This window comes from Lygodium microphyllum, chromosome 18 (genome assembly GCF_053477565.2).
Source record: "Lygodium microphyllum isolate KBCC chromosome 18, Lygodium_microphyllum_v1.1.10, whole genome shotgun sequence".
NCBI classification, from domain to species: domain Eukaryota; kingdom Viridiplantae; phylum Streptophyta; class Polypodiopsida; order Schizaeales; family Lygodiaceae; genus Lygodium; species Lygodium microphyllum.
This window is the reverse complement of record NC_141152.1, coordinates 31524295-31541806: the sequence shown is the minus strand read 5'-3', so window position 1 is coordinate 31541806 and position 17512 is coordinate 31524295. Positions and strand designations below refer to the sequence as shown.

At 44.3% G+C, this 17512-nt stretch overlaps 1 protein-coding gene across 3 annotated transcripts in view; it reads right to left on the bottom strand.

The window, feature by feature from the left end:
• Positions 1-17512, bottom strand: part of LOC148020723 (Tetratricopeptide repeat (TPR)-like superfamily protein) — a 232694-nt gene that overhangs the window by 155121 nt on the left and 60061 nt on the right. For all 3 annotated transcript variants that reach the window (XM_087698546.1, XM_087698545.1, XM_087698547.1), the window contains exon 6: positions 10238-10321. In XM_087698546.1, coding sequence (XP_087554672.1) covers positions 10238-10321 — 84 coding nt within the window. The remainder of the gene's footprint in view (positions 1-10237; positions 10322-17512) is intronic.

Below are 17512 nucleotides of genomic sequence, written 5' to 3'. Positions count from 1 at the left end.
TGTTGTATCAGTGGGAAAGTGCTTTGCATTCGAGGAGCTACCACACGAGGCTCAAAGACAGAGACTATAGGGGCTCAGGGTAGCCAAAGTTATGATTAAGGCCGTAACATAGGGAGTTCCACCAAATTGGCAAACAGCAATAGACACCTCTTAGACTTAGATTAGTCTCTTCTCTAGAGGGGACATTATTCTAGCAATATTTGCGACTAGCAGAGATAGGACATTTACTTTTATGGTTGAGGAGGATGGCCGTCTCCAACAAGAGGACCTCGACTAGGCAGCATTCATTGGATGCTCTAGATAGAGAATCCGAGAAGTGGCTAACTTCGAGAGGAAGTGGCACATTGACCCAGACCCAACCACCTGTCTTGTCGATGGATAGAGATATTGTGCTTACCAAAGGAGACCTCTACAAAGATTACCGTGGGAGACCTTGGGATGTGGCACTCTTTGGCTACACTATCAAGTTGGGGAAGAGAATACAAATGACCAAGACCAAAGCACAGCCAACAGCCTCCTCCCATTGGCATAGAGAGCGAATCACAAAGGAGTTCCTAGGTGACTTTCGGAGAAGGCTACATAATAGCTTCAAGCCTAGGAAGATCTCTCTCTTCCTATGGGTTATAGCTCACAGGAGCTTAGCAATTGCCACATGGCTTGAATATGGTAGGGACCCATTAGCATGCTCAAGATGCAACGATCCAATGGAGACACAAAGGCATTGCCTATAAGACTTTCCTAGAGCCCATAAGATTTGGAGGAGAGCCCTGAGGATGGTAGTGCATAGCACAATAGAGACCATGGTGGTTACTTGGGGGGCTGTAGCGTGGATCACAAATAGAGGCCCAACATGTGGCTATGAGGATGTTTAGGGGAGCTACTCTTTTCTCATAATTGGACAGCATTTGAGCAACATTCCCACTCTAGATGTCACAAGCATGCCATGATCAAGTGTACGGATTAATTCTTGCTCATGCCATATGAATCCACACCCCATGCGAACGCATCCTTAACAAGACATCCTCGAGCCAACCATGCCAACTCACCCTTGCCATGTCATCATAGAACCTTCTAGAAGATATGCCATGTCATCGCTCGCATCATCAATGCTGTCATCATGGAACATTCTAGAATATCTTTAGCCACCCTCCAACACCTATAAAAGGAAAAGCTCGCTATAGAGCTCCTTAGTCTTGCCAATGCCAGTCTTGGGACCTCAAGGAGCGAGACCACCAAGTAATTAACTTGGAGTTCTAGTTTTAGTTCTTGTCTAGTCATGGTATCTAGTCTTGTCTTGTCTTCCATTATACTCATGTTGTCTTGTCACCTAGTAATGTCGTAGTACGAGATCTTGTCTAGTACTGTCTTGTATCTTATTCATCCCCCTTGAGTGAGATATTGTAATCCTAGTATCTTGTATCCATATCTACAGTCCCGAATTGTGGCATCCTTCATATCCTATTGAGTCCTGTTGTCTATACCTACAGTCCCGGGTTGTGGGATTTTCTGTATCTTGTTAAGTTATCATTGTACCTTGTGCCCCTACCTAGGATTATCTTGTAATCAGAATTCTTCTAAAAAATATTGCATTTGATCTAGTCTCTAGATGAGCACAATCTAGTGCTCCCATAACAATTTGGCAAGACTACTTTTTAGCCCTACTAGGCACCATGGAGGCGACCCTTGAAAGAATCCTGGCCTCCATTCAAAACCTCCAACAACAAATTCAAGACTTGAATGAACGACAAGTGCAACTTCAAAAAGAACATCCTATGCATCTAGGCCCTGCTCTTCAAGAGATGTAAGACCAGATCCGAGACTTGCACAACAATAGAGGAAGTGATTAGATGATTCTGCGTGTTTATCAACCCCCAACAAGCGAATTTGAGATCAGCATGCCAGAGAAGTTCAATGGTGACCGTTTGAAGTTTAGGGGATTCTTGCAACAAGTAAAGCTCTATATCCGCATGCAACCAGATAGTTATCCAGATTAGGCTTCCAAGGTGGGATTCATTGGGACTTCGCTTTGTGGTCAAGCTTTATCATGGTTCACCCCAATCTTGGAAAAGAATATACTAGTACTTCATAACTATGAAGCATTTCTTTGCGAGCTCACTTTCACATTTGGAGATGCAAACACTGGTTGAGTAGCACAAACAAAACTTCGGAAGCTATGACAAGGTAATTGCTTTGCCTTTGCTTGTGTATCTGAATTTAGGCAATTAATCTATGACCTCACTTGGCATGAGGAGTATTTTATCAACCAATTCAGATGGGGTCTTCAAAATGACATCATGCTCACTATGTCTAAGGCAAAAACACTCAACGATTATATCATGCAAGCCATCCAGTGTGATAATCAATTGTTTGAGAGGAAGCAAGAAAAGCGAGAAGAATTAAGGGCTCGCCAATGGAACCTAGCCCCAATCAGAGAAGAAACCAAGCCCAAACTGATGGAAAGAGATAATACCAAATTCCAACCCTTGACCCCACAAGAAAAGCAAAGGCAAAGAGAGAATCATCTATGCTCCTATTGTTATGGAGTTTACTATGGCACTACACACTTGATAATGAGAAGCCTGAATGTTTTGAGGATGCACAACAAAGTGTGCATTGGAAGGAAGCAATGCAAGCTGAACTTGATTCTATCATTAAGAATCAAGCATGGAATTTAGTGACATTGCCTGTTGGAAAGAAAGCCATTGGTACAAAGTGGATCTATAAGCTGAAAAGAAACACGGATGGATCCATGGATAAGTATAAAGCCAAGCTTGTGGCCAAAGGCTACACACAAAAGAAGGACATTGACTATGAGGAGACATTTGCTCCTACATCCCGTATGACTACCATTCGATCTATGGATGCTTTAGCTGCCCATCATGGTTGGGAACTGTGCATCAACTTTGATATTAAGACTGCATTTTTACATGGGGAACTTCAAGAAGAAGAATATGTACGACAGCCCATTGATTTTGCAGTTGAGGGATCTGAACACTTTGTATATAAGCTGAAAAAGGCCTTGCATCATTTAAAGCAAGCTCCCCGAGCTTGGTATGCAAAAATTGATGCCTTCTTACTCAGCCAAGGTTTCATTAACAGCTCATCAAAGTCTACTTTTTACGTATGTAGTGTGCCTTATGCTAGAGACATTTGATTGCACATGTGTCTTATGCTCACATTGTAGAATTTGCTTCATCAGATTGACCATCTATCTGCAGATGAAAGGATGATGAGAATTTCACTGTGATATCCATGTACTCAAACAACCCCTTCCAAAATAAATTGATCATTTGAGGATCTTGATCACTAATGATTAACTCTGGAATATCATGGTACTTAAATATATGCTACAAAAATAAGCATGCCATATGATCAACATTTGTCTTCTTCCTCACTGGAATGAAGCAAGCCTATTTGCTGAACTTGCAAATGTAGTCCATATCCTATCATTCCTTGTTGATGTCCTAGGAAGCTCAAAGATAAATTCCATAGCAATGCTTTGTTAAGGCCTATATGGAATAGACAAGGGCTGCAACACATCCAACATCTTTTGTGTATCATGCTTTGTGAGGAATAGAGGATCGAAGCTCAACTGAGAGTACACAGTTGACAGTGAAGAGACTGTGAGACTGAAGACACAACATGATTCCCAATACAATTACCAAGAGTGTCATGAAAGTACAAAGTACAACACTTAAACCTTAGGGTTGTTAATATGCATTCATACCTAAAAGTTGTAAAACAAGATAAGTGCCTGAACCTTATAACATAAGCATGCAAAATAAAAGATAATATAACTGGGGGGAAAAAACCTCTCATAAGGAGAGTAAAAAGTGCCCGAGTGTCCTACCATGGATCACCAATACTCCTCTATAAGCGTAGGGGTGTGTTAAACACAACAAACCCCTCTGGAGTGAAAAGTGATGAGTATACAAGGATCATTCACCAAAGGAGATCAAATTTAAAGCATTGCGAAATGCTTCAAATTTTTCACGAGGAAAAGCTTTGGTAAAGATGTTTTGCCACATTACTGGTGAGAGGATAGTAGACAAGGCTGATATCTCCTGCATGTAGCCTCTCTCTAACAAAGTGATAGGGAATCTCTATGTGTTTCAGGCGTGCATGAAACACTTGGTTCCATACCACTACAATTGCACTTTGATTGTCGGTAAACAAAGGAGTAGGCTCTGTGATAGATACATCAAAATCAGCCAACAAATGTCTCAACCATACACATTCAATTGTGGTAGTGAAAACTGCCTTGTATTGAGCTTCACAAGATGATGTGGCAACAGTGGATTGTTTCTTGCTAAGCCAGGAGATGCAAGATGAGCCAAGAAATAAACAGTTTCCACTCGTAGAGTGACGTGAATCAAAATCACCAACCCAATCTAAATCACTATAAGCATGTAGTTGCAATGGTCCCCCCTTGGCATAAAGCACTCCAAGAGTCCTAGTACCCTGCAAGTAACGAAAAACATACTTCATAACTTGCCAATGTGACGTGTTTGGGTTGTGCATATATCTGCTCAAGGCTACCCTCTTATGCTTTTCCTAAGATCTCTAAAGTGTATACTTTATCTTTAAATAGGCTGCATCCAAGCTTTCCACGTAGATATGGGCCCCAGAGATTTTATCCTTTATGTGCAAGATAGATGGTATCTTCTTGCCATCCTTGACAACCTCAAATGGAGCTTTGCCAATGGAACTATGCACCGTATTGTTGTATGCAAACTCTATCAAAGGTAAGTACTGCTCCCATTGTGTCTTATGGGGATGTGTTTGGCGAGACGGGACGCTGGCGTGACGGGATGCTAGCATGATGGACTTGTCTAGCGTGAGTGACGGGACTTGACGTGACTGTTATGTCCACCCTACTAGAGGCGGTAGTATGGCAGGACGACGGCAGTGGCAGCAGTCTAGCGTGAGTACTGACGCAAAGGAGCTGCTCTGCAAGGTCACGTCTCTGCACATGGAGACAGCCACTGTCCTACAAGGTCACGACTCTGCACAAGGAGACAGATATTGTCCTGGAAGTTACAGAGGTATTGGCAATCGCCAACAGCTGCTCCGGGTCCTAATTCCATATGAATCATAAGAAGAGGATAAAATCAAGAAAGCTTTATCAATATTTTCATGCATGGTATATGCGCTGAAGAGAGGAGTCTTAGGACTATTATGAAGTGTTTTCAAGCAATCAATAGCATACCATGAGGGATATAGCTATTCTCCTTCAATCTTCATAGGGAATTTCTTGCTTTATCACTAAGGAATAAGGCGAAATGTTGTCTATCCTTTAGGGATGAGTTTTGGCTATCACAAGAGGAAAATAAAGCTTCGTTGGATTGCAAATACGTGGGGTTGTGCAAGGTACAAATGCAAGCCCACTGAGTGGCTATCTTAGACTACGTGATGGCAGAGACTACTGACAAAGAAACCACTGGACATGAGACCGAACTTGACACACAACCAATTAGGCTAACCACAAGAGGCACTGCATCAGAAGGGCGGTACAAGACCCCCACTAAGGACGAAAAGTTCTACTACACACAAAACAAAAGGAGAGCTTGTGAAAATGCCACTCCCACAAGTGCCAAGAGATAGACAAAGACACAAAGGCGGATAGCAACAGGTTTGGATGACATGAAAGCCCTCATAAGAGCTGAGATTACAGCAATATGTAGGCCAATGATTGACAAGGTATCAAGTGACATGAATGCAATGCATGAAACATAGGGAAAGGAATTGAATGCTAAAATGGATGCAAACCAAAAAGCGTGCATGAGGGTGTATGGCAACATGCAACAAAAAGTCATGAATGACATGGATACAAAGAAAAAAGATATGTATGAAAAATTGCAGGAGAGATTCAGGAAAGAACTAAGTGCTATTGTAGAAGCAAATAGGAAATCATGCTCTAATAGCTAGGATGATGCAAAATATAAAGAAATCAAGGCTAACTTGCAAATGGATATGATAGATAACTTGAATAAGGTAAGGGACGCTTGGAAAGCAAATATGGATGCATTGAAATCTGATACAAATGCATGCATAGCACCCAAGGACATGGAGATTCCTGAACTCAAAAGGCAGTTAGAGTCATGTAAGAATGAATTAGTGACATACAAGTCAATGATGGATGCACAAATAGCAATACCACAAGCACCAGAATTAAAGAAAGAGGTGGAAAGTTTAAAAAAATACATACACACATGGGTAATGTGGTAGAGGGAGTTCAAAAGAAAGTAGAAAATGTTCAGCAAACAGTGAACGAAAATGCACAATAGATTGAGGTAGTCAAAAGAAACAAAGGGATGCCTCAAAACAAAGTAGAAATGATGAATGCAACACTAGAGGAGAAATTAAAGAGGAAACTCCGTGCATTGCGCGTACGTGTGGTGAGGTGGGCTAAAAAAGGAAACCCCCAAGAGGATGTAAAAACACTTTGTGCTAAGATGGGTGCAGACGAGATACGCATTATGTATGCTTGGAGGATAGGTGATCCAAATGACAAAAGAGGTCTGATCCTCATACTGAAATTTGAGGACATGGATAGCAAAAGGGCCTTCTTATCAAAAAGGAAGGCTTTGAAGGGTGAAAAGATTTACCTCGATGAGGATCTCACACCGGCAGAGTTAGAGCACAGAAGGGCTAGCATGCCAAAAGTGTTGGAGGCAGGTAAAGAAGGCAAGTATGCTGTGTATAGAGATGGCAGAGTAGTCATAGCAGAACGGAGGTCACAATGACGGTACAAGGACTACAGGACGTTTAAAATGTCCCTTTGGAATTTTAATGGTTCAATGAGACTTGATGCAGGGTATTTTGAGGATACTTTTCGTGGGATAGACATGGTTATGTATACAGAGACACATCAATGTATAAATTCTAGATTACCGAATGTTGTGGGATACAAATGGGAGAGCGCCTATAGACCTCAACCTCGTAGACCAAGAGGAACCATGGGGTCAAGTGGGGTGGCTATTCTTTATTGTGAGAGCCTCCAATACATGATTCACGTGGTGTCACGAGATGTGCATGCTAGATATAAGTGGGTAAGGCTAAGGATAGGGCACCTGAGGGATCTATATGTTGTAGTATGCTACTTCCCACCTGCCTCTTCAACATTTACTCCTGGGGAGGGAGCACCATTCGAAGTACTACATGAGGATATTATGAGATATGCAAGCATGGGAGACATACTACTAGTGGAAGACTTTAATGCTCGAACAGGAAGTGAGCAGTCCACCTTTTATGATATTGAACATGAAATGTTTAAGGAATTAGCATTGGATGAACTAGGGCTTGTCAAGACATCTCAAGATAAGGAGGTGACAGCATATATGGATCCCATCTACTAGCTTTAGGAAGTGCTCACGAGTTGGCTATATTCAATGGCCTATTAAGATGGGCAGGGGTGGATGCTTTCACTTGTTGGAATAGCAAAAAAGGGGCCAATGTTGTGGACTATGTAATGGGCTCGCTAGTGTTAGTTTCAAAAGTTGAGCATTTTGAGATATGTGACGAGTCGATTGGTATAGCAGCTGACCATGAGATCCTAAAATTTACTCTAGCATGTGGTCAGAAGACAAGAAACATGCACACATTTACACACATTCCCGCATTATGGATTTCTAGAGCAAATGTCGCGTATCTATAGTGATGCAGTACGAGATGGCTTAAGCTAGCTAGACCAACATGAACCACTGGAAGATGTCACTAGATCTCTAGCGAAGATTTTGCATGCTGCAGCTTCAAAGGCATTCCCATGTAAGATGGGCTCTACCGCAATGCGCAGATGTATTGCCCCTCAAAATGCTTGGTATGATGATGAGTGCAAACAGCCTATAGAAGGATATTACACTAGGGACACGCACACACAAGCAGGCACGGAATGTCTTTCGTCGTCTTGTGCACAAAAGAAGAGAGATTATTTAGCCAAACTAGAGTCAGAGATGTATCACCTGTTTCTGAGCAAAGACAACAAGAAGGAATGGAGGAAATTTCATGGGAGACAACCCCCAATTTAGTTGACATCACCTATGGTATGGCACAAACATGCTAGAGAATTGTATGATGTTCCATCACAAGAGCAGATACCTTGTCCATCAAACTCTCGGCCAACAAAATGTGGTTTCTTTACGGAAAAGATAGTGAGATATGCCATTTGGAGGTTGAAGACTGGGAGAGCACATGATCAAGATGGCCTTGTGGCAAAGCATTTTGCACATACATGTTATGCACTAGCCCCTATCTTGGTGAATCTCTTCAATAGAGCCATATGTGAGGGGTTTCTAGTAAGTTGGTGTGACCACACAATAGTGCCGATTTTTAATAGTGGAGATCCATTGGTCGCTAACAACTACTGCACTATTATGATTGGCCATATGCTAGCGGAGCATGAGTTGAGTTGGTGGGCTGAAACAAAGAAAATACGGTCTACATGACAAGCTAGTTTCTGCCACGGATACAATACGCTAGACCATATATTTACGCCAAGGGCCTTGATTGAGGAGGGACAATCACGCAAGCAAAAAATCTATTGTTGCTTTGTGGACCTCTGCAAAGCCTTTCATACTGTGCCACGTGCAAGACTCATACAAAGGTCGCAAGCCATTGGGGTCCCAGAGGATGTGCAATGGTGTATTTATGCATTGTATGAAACTGTGATAGGGAGAGTACAAGTGCCTAGAGGCACAACAAACTCTGTGTCTAGCACGGTTGGGGTAAAGCAAGGTTGTCCCCTCTCTTGTTTGCTGTTTGGACTGTACATTGACGAGATTTCTAATTACATATAGAGATGGGGTGGTATGGGAGCCAGCTTTGTTGGGGTACTAATACCAATTTTGTTATATCCAGACGATATGGTGCTTATCTCAAATTCACCTGAGGGACTACAACGACATTTGGATGTATTGCATGTGTTCTGTGAAGATAAAGGTCTCCAGGTTAATCTTGGAAAGACTAAAATTATGGTCTTTAACACCTTGGTAGCTTGGGTAACATGCTCAGAGCATCACTTTATGTATGACAGTCAGCCTGTGGAAATGGTTAGACAATATGCATACCTAGGGGTCACTTTCAAAGGGCCACAATTTTCATGGAAGGAAACTTCAGAGGCTAGGCTTGCACGGGCATATGAAGCTATGGGTACTCTAGAGTGGCAGTGTGCACACATACAGTTTCAAGACCCTCGTACCAAATTGTGGCTTTTTGACACTTTAGTTATGCCCACACTACTCTATGGGGCAGCCATCTAGGGCCCAAGCCTTTATCATACTAGACCGATGCCACTTATGGGTTGTGATGGACCGGAAGCACGACATTATGATAGTTGGGAACATATGGAAAAACCGCTGGGCATGATGATAGCACATATGATAAGGGCAAAAGCCTCAGTACCACAAGAGATCATCCGTGCAGAATTGGACGCTGCACCCATGGTAGTTGAGGCATTATTCCAAGCAATTACTTTCCTCCAAAGGATATGTCAGCTCCCTAAAGACCGATATCCTAGACTAGCTCTGGAGTCTTCAAGACAGCTTGCAGCAGAGGGAGATAGACACTGTTGGTATGTATATATGAGTACGTGGCTGAACTTACATGGCACGAGTACAGATAGACTGCCACCATTCAATTACAGCCTTGACTGCCCTACTTTGAGTCTCAGTCGTGCAGAGCTGAATAGTGAGATCAGACCAAACATCACTAAAGTGGAGACAAAAAGGACTTGGTCCAAGCCCCCTTTCCCATTAGGCATGAAAATGGCACAATACCAATGTCACTTCTTACAGCTTTCTCATGATGGTTTCATAGTGAGGCCGAGATACATGGATGCTCAACTCTCACGAACTCCGAGTTGCTATTGGTTAGATTCGCACCTCATCGCATCAGTTGATGATTGAGACAGGTCAATGGAACCATATTGCAGCAAATGAGAGGATGTGCCAGCTTTAGGGAAAAAGAAAACCCTGACATTTTTGCTTGTGTGTTGTGTGAGATGGGGGACCTCATGAAAATATAGTATTGTTCACACGTTGTTGTGGGAAGTTCATGTGTTAGAATATAAAAGCAATCTGAAAAGGCTTCCTGACAGAATAGGCTGTTGCCGCACTCTGAACTCTCAACCATGAGTCTAGTGACTGTATAGACCATTCCAATAAAGATGAGTAAAATGCAAAACCTCTCAGAAGAATAAACAAAAGCAGCAAATTTCCTTCTTTTTGAATTTGAAAGATACCTGTTTCCACAGCTCTTCTGCCTCTCTAGTTCTACCCCTATTCTTAGCTCTATCAGAAATGGCAATTGCCCAATTATAGAAGGCCTGCAACAAAAACACAAAATCATGATAATGCTGAAGAATAATCTGTTAAACTTGCAAATCCTACAAAATAGAGTAAAATGTTCATAACATATGAAACCTCACACATTAAAGTGCCCAACTGAACATCATTCCAGCCAATGTCAACTATCTCAAATTTGTTAGCCTCTCTAGATCCTGGGTAGAACCCTAATCCTTGGTCATCTGGCCTCTTGCTCCAGTGACTCCTATTATACTGGTCATGGAACTGACGGGATTTCTAAGTGGACAGTGAGCTGGGATGTTCCGCTCAAGTAGTCTATCAAGTGCCAATGCACTGGTCCTCCAATGGCTAATCCAATCCACTTCTCCTAAGTAATGTCTCTCTATGCCTACAAATCTTGTGTAGGAAAATGCCCAAGCCTCTCTGGTCCCTGTAATCCATCGCCTACAAAACCCTCATGAAAAGGTGAAATCTTCCCCCATGTCACAGTACAGTCAATAATGGCATACATAGTTTTCATCCATCTCATGCACCAATATGGCATCAGGAGCATTTGTGCTGCTATGCCAGAAATCTCTATGGGTCATATTTCCTTGTCTCAATCCTCAACTAGTGGAAAGAGGTGCAGATTGTCCAATGGCACACTTGCTGAGGTCCAGCCTAATGACCCTATTGACCTCTCTGTGCTCTAGAATCAATGACAAGGCATCCAAAGTGCACTAGAAAGGGGCAGTGAGGCCATTAGAAACCTTCAATCCATAACAATATAGATAAAGATACACAGCAGCATGGCAGGATTGCTATCAGGTAGTCATTTGGAGGAATCCTAGGGCCGATTTAGAAAACTTGTGACTTGAGAGATCCAGGACCATTAGGACATGCAGAAATGACTATGTGGGGAGTAAGAAAGAAGAAGATGGAAAGAAAGTCATACTAGCATCTGCTAGAGGCCAAAATTATGTATGAGCACAAAGTGGCGAGTATAACTGATCAATGGTACGCCTTGTCATGGAGAAACAGAGAAAATAAAAGTAAAACAAAGGCCCCCTGACACCTGTATGATAGACTCTGATGAAGTGAATCTCCTCTAGAATGTCCAATGGTTGTGAGAGATAATAACCTGGATCCTCAGATAACCTGCAGGGTGTTGCTTTGCTTGGGGGCAAGATCACCTAGCTTTGTATAACTCTGTAGCTCCATTATAGTCACCCCAAATAGTCCTCCCGTGAGAACCAGAGCTCCTGGTCAAGTCTTTGATGGTGGTGATGTTCCCTAAACCATTCTACCAATGTCTATTGTCTCATGTCTTGCATACCTGCAGTTGTTGCTGCTTGAGGCTGAGTCGGTCAATCTCAGTGTATGTGAATCTCCAAAAGAGTTCTGGCCATATTTAGTGAGGGAGCGCCATAACCTGACGTATGGGGCCAAATCCCTCCTTGAAAATGGATGGTACTAGCCTCTTAGTTGATATTAAGTATGTTAACTGCTCTCAACTAACTAAAGGGTGTGTTGAAAAACTAGTGATTTAAATAGGAATCGAGGTGTGTCAATGGTGCACAAGTGTGTACAATAGTGAGGTGCCTAGGGCGAAAAGCACATAATGGCACCTCGGGCAAAAAGCACATAATGCCCAAAATGGAATTAAATACCATCCAACACCCCTCTCAGTGACATTTTGGGAACAATAATTAAAATGGAGAAAGCTAGAGCAATATATCTAAAAGTAGAAAAGTAAATGAACACTAAAACAAGTAGTCCCCCTCACAAGACAAAAACCACTAATGATCCATCATAAAGTGCTCCAGAAAATGAAGCATGGGATGAAAGAGGGTAGGCACCCTCCTCTCAAAAGCTATGGCAGATGTGTGCTACAGCCAACTCGGTATTGAAGAAAATGGGTTCTGATTCAAGGACTTAAAAATTGGAACTTCGGCTCAATCGAATTTTGAAACAGAACTCTCTTTGAATCATTGACAACTCCTTAGGACAGATGAAGTTGGGATACCCAATTATCTTTAGGACGTCAACCTTGACTAGGTCTAGGGCCTGCAAAAAGATAGTCAAAAAATAATAATAATCCTCTAGAACTGTGGTAGCCACATGTGCGGAAGAAAGAAAAACACCCACATTGAAACTTTAAATGTGGATCTTGGAAAATAGCACTAAAAGAAAAAATAAAAGTGAGCTCTTAAGACTAAACCATGAGAAACACAAAATTACAAGCAAGTCTTATACTTACCTAATTGTATGTTAAATCCATGAGAACTATAGATAACTCAAAAGCATTTGGGGACAAGCTACAGCGAAAAATAATGAGCAACTCAAGATGAAGAGACTAAATAAAAGATTCTAACTTCCAAGAGCAGATTCTACTAGAAGTCGTACATAGTAGAAGGCACAAGTGTCAAGTATGAAGGACCAAGGACCAAGGTCTGAGGGTCAAAAGAAAGGGTAAAGCCTGTTGCTTAAACCATAATCCACATAGCATAATGATAAAGATAGCTGACAAAAAAATAGGCCAGTACAAGTTGCAAACTGTGTGGCTACAAATGCCAAGGCCCAAATCATAATTGCCAAGATCACTCAAGTCCCATCTCGAGTCGGAGACATCCCCCTGTGAGACGCAGTGTTCTCCTTCAAAAAACCCTAGTCGTACATTTCCCATATCACCTTAAACATTATAATCACAATAAAAGATATAGCATCATGCATGTAGCTAGAAAACTCCTCGATAACATCATCCAACCAAATAAAAGAATACTTTAGCATGTGACTAGAACAAGTGACCTTCACCAATGAGCCAAACCCTAAATCATCACATCAACTAACTTAGGACCAGCATGTACAATCTCGGGCTCTTCCTAAATAACATCTCTCCCCAAAATGGTGAATAGAAAAAGACATCGCAACAAAAGTGACCCTTGCTAAACTGGAATCAACCTTCCTAGAATGAAGTTAACCCCTCATACAGATCAGTGGTTCCCATGCTGACAGGCTCATTAAAGAGTCTCTACATGGGCTAATATTGTAGTGACAGAGCGCGAAGATCGAGACAATCAGTGTTCGTTAGCAGCAGCGAGACAGAGAGTGAGAGAGAGCAAAGTAGAGTGTGCATGATTTGTGGGTACAATGACGAGTATACCACTTTAGGTTTTTAGATAGATATATATGTGTAAGTACAAGTGCTAAGGGTGTGTTCACACCCGAGCACATTAAAAGACACGAGGATCTTTATTCCCAACAACCTCCCACCTAATGTGCCTTAAGAGGAGAAAAGAATCAGCTAAGTCTAGGTATGTACAAAGCTGAAATACATATATCTATCCAACTCCCATCATCTATCGGCAATGAGCAAACCGCTCTGCTGGAACACCCTTCGTGAGAAGGTCTACAGGATTATCATCTCTATGCACTTTGGCAAGCTCAATGCTCTTGTTGTCAAAAGCATCTCTAATGAGGTGGTACTTCACCTATATGTGCTTCGTCTTCGCACGAAAGATGGGATTCCGTGCTAGCATGATAGCACTCTGACTGTTACAATGGAGAACAGGTAACTCTGTAATGCCAAGCTCTCCCACCAGACGTGAAAGCCATAAAGCCTCCTTGCATGCCTCAGTGGCAGCCACATACTCTGCCTCTGTAGTAGACAATGCAACACACTTTTGTAGCCTAGAGATCCAAGAGGCTGCTCCTCCTGTGAAAGTAAACACATACCCAGAAGTGGACTTTTTGCAATCTGCATGACCATCATAGTTTGCATCCGTAAAGCCACACACAGATGCCTTCTACTTTCCAAAGTAGATGCACAACTCCTTTGTGCCTTTGAGGTATCTCATAATACCTTTCACTGCTTCCCAATGCTTTTTGCCAGGGTTTGCCATGTATCTCCTAACCACTCCCACTGCAAAGGCAATGTCAAGTCCTGTAGCAACCATAGCATACATCAAACTGCCAACAGCTGAAGCATATGGTATCTTGGCCATTTCAGCCTTCTCATCATCAAATGTAGGGCTGTCCTCTACACTGGCGATAGATTTTTTTTTGCAAGTAAAATGTGGCTGATTATATTACTCAAAAAAGCTGATTACAACGGAATGTTCATGCTCAACAGACAAGCTGGAGCTGATACAAAGTCACAAATACATCATGTATACAAGCCTCTTAGGGCGGTCTGGGGGGGATAGGGGCAAGAAGCCATTTGGGGGGTTGGGGGGGGGGGGGGGGGGGGGGGTATCACCAATTGGGGCTGCCTGCCTGCATCACGAAAGCCTGCTAAGGTCGCCTATACCGATAATCTCTCTCCGTCGAAAGCCTCCTGACACCGCGCCTTCCAGATATGCCATCCAGTAAGGCTCCCTATGATCTCCCATACCTCCGAGCGGTCTGTTGTGGGCTCCAGTATCTGTCGGATGGGTAGAGCCTCCAAACCGACCACTGCGCACGACCTTGCCTCGATAATGAATATCGTGTCTTGCATCCCGGCCTCATACAAAAGGTGACAGCCCTGACTGACTACCTAACAACAGAAGGCTCCCCATGAGATACATCGAAGGCTGGATGCTTTACGGCGAAGGATGCGGCAAGCTCCTCTCCACACAAGCAACGCCTCCTCACATGACCAAAGGCAATGCTTTGGGGTTTCAAGAGGCTGCTGTGTGCAGCGCTTATAACCTCCCTCCTTTTGCATCTGGGCAAGCCAACTTCCCACCGCCAAGCCTCCATGTGCCACCAGCCATAAGAAATACGACACCCTCCTCAGTCTCTAACTATCCCATAGCTGGCGCCAGAAGGACCGTCGGAAAGGCTCCATGATGCTATGCTACGTGACGGCGCCCATTCCATATCCTCCTGCATCAGCACGTGTCTGCCAATCCTAGCAGTGTACTCAAAGAACCTGGATGGCTTTTTGGCAACCGCTGTAGCCGGCCATAGCCACTCTCCTGGATCCCACTCCAGCTCATCAAGTGGTCTACCCTTCCAGATCCAAAGGCGTAACTCCCTGAGCTCCTCCCAGAAGACATAGGGGTCCAATCGCCATGTCTTTTCCTGAAGGCCCACCACCCGAATCCTTCTCCACAAGAGGGCGGCTATCCCCTCATCCTACTGCCCTCTATCAAGGGCCAAACGTCCCCCCTCATGCACTGCGAAGAAAGTCCTGTGTGGGGCGTCGCCCATTCTTCCTGCCACCTGTAGGAGGATGCCTGCTAGTGAGAACCTAGCTGCCCATACCTCCCCAGGCTCTATCGGCTCTCGTATTGGGAGAGCAAGCCACTCCAGAGGTATTGCTACATCTATCTCCCTTCTCCTCAACTCCACTCCCCTCTGACAGCCTAATGCTCTCTGCACCACCTCCTCTTCCGCCATCCTGTAAACCTTCCACCATGTCTCCCAACCAGCCCACTGCATGTGGGTACGCTCATCGATCTATGCTCCTTCTCGATCTTTGACGTGGGGGTTCCAGATCACCGGCTGACAATCTATCACCTCCTAGCAGCCTGGGGGGCTCTGTGTTAGAGCCTTGTGGAGGCCCTGCCACAAGCGGAGCAGGCTGCATAGGAAAGGTGATCTGGGCTGACGTGAAAATCCATCTCAAGGACGGCCTCCACTCACCGCCAAGCCTCCGTCTACAGCCCTGAAAGCCCTCTTGCAATAAAACCTTTCAGGTCTGCCCGCGTAGTGTGAGGCTGTGGACAACTAGCTTGCCCAAGAGGGCCATACTCTGATATTCTAGGTCTATGATCCCGAGCCCTCCCTCTAACCGATGCCGTATGATGGTCGCCCACGCCACCTTGGCCCTAGAGTCCCATGAACCATTTGACCCTGACCAGAGGAAATTTCACACTAGGCGGCGGAGCTGCACTACGCAAGATGAGGAGAAGCACCAACACGAGGCGATGTACCAGGCCGTCGCTAGAAGTACCTGGTTGATCACCAGGGCTCAACCGGCTAGTGAGAGGCAAGCCATGCTCCAGTAGGTCAGTTTCCTCCGAATAGAATCAAGGACAGGAAGAAACTGCTGGGCAGGGGTGATGTCAAGTCTCACTTGGAACCCAAGATACCGGACAGTCTACCCTCTGCTCACCCATCTAAATCCCAGGTGGACGCCCCACTCCGTGCTAGAGTCCTGGTCTGTGAAGAAACCAACCGACTCTCACAAGTTGATTTTCGCTCCCGCTACTGAACAGAACGCTTCAAGAGCCAGTCTCACTCTCTCCAGCATCAACTCATCATCTTCTATGTAGAGTGTTGCGTCATCTGCATACTCTGAGTCTAACAACTCAGGCTCCTCTCTCACTCGAAGTCAAAGGCCGTGTAGTCCGCTCACACGTGACCTGAGTAAGTGAGACATTGCCTCTGCAAAGAGTAGAAACAGGTATGGGGCCAGGGGGCAGCCTATCAAACCAATCTCTCCAACCAAAACTCCTCCCCTCGCCTTCCACCTATGAGAACCCTGCTGGTGGCCGATCTATAAAGAGCGGAGACCCCGCGATTCCAAACCTGAGGGAATCCTAACCTCACCATGGTGCCCTCTAGGAAATCCCAGTCCACCCTGTCATAAGCTTTCTCGAAATCCAGGAGTAGTACGGCCAGTCTCTACCCACTGTGCTGAGCCCACTCAGTCGCCTCAAAGAAGGTAAATACATTGTCTAGAATGCTCCTATCCTAGACAAAGCCTGTCTGTGTGTCGTGAATGATGTTTGGAACCACGAGGCGTAGTCACCTGCCAATCATCTTTGCCAGTGCCTTATAGGCCACTAACAACAAGGTGATCAGTCTCCACTGGGAAAGCTCCAGCCGGTCTCCCTCTTGGGGAAGAAGGCTAATAAGGCCTACCGAGAGACTCTCAGGCATCTATCCTGAAGTGAAAATCTCCTGGAGAGCCAACAATAGGGGGTCCTTCACCACTTCCCAGTAGGTAGTGAAAAAGGCCTTAGATAGGCCATCCTCCCCCGGGCATTTCTGCCCATCCTGTGTGTGGAAAGCCTCCTCTAGTTCCTTCTCTGTGAAGAAGGCTAGGAGGGAGCGTCCCATCTCCTCTGTGACGAGGGACGGAATGTGATCCCAGACCTGCTGTCTACACCTCTGCCCTCTAGCTGAGGCTATTTCTTGCTAGAAGAGGCGCGTCTAGTAGTCGTTGGAAATCTCCATCACCTCGTCTGGGCTAGAACGAGTCCTCCCATACTGATCCCAAAGGCTGCGTATCTGCTCTC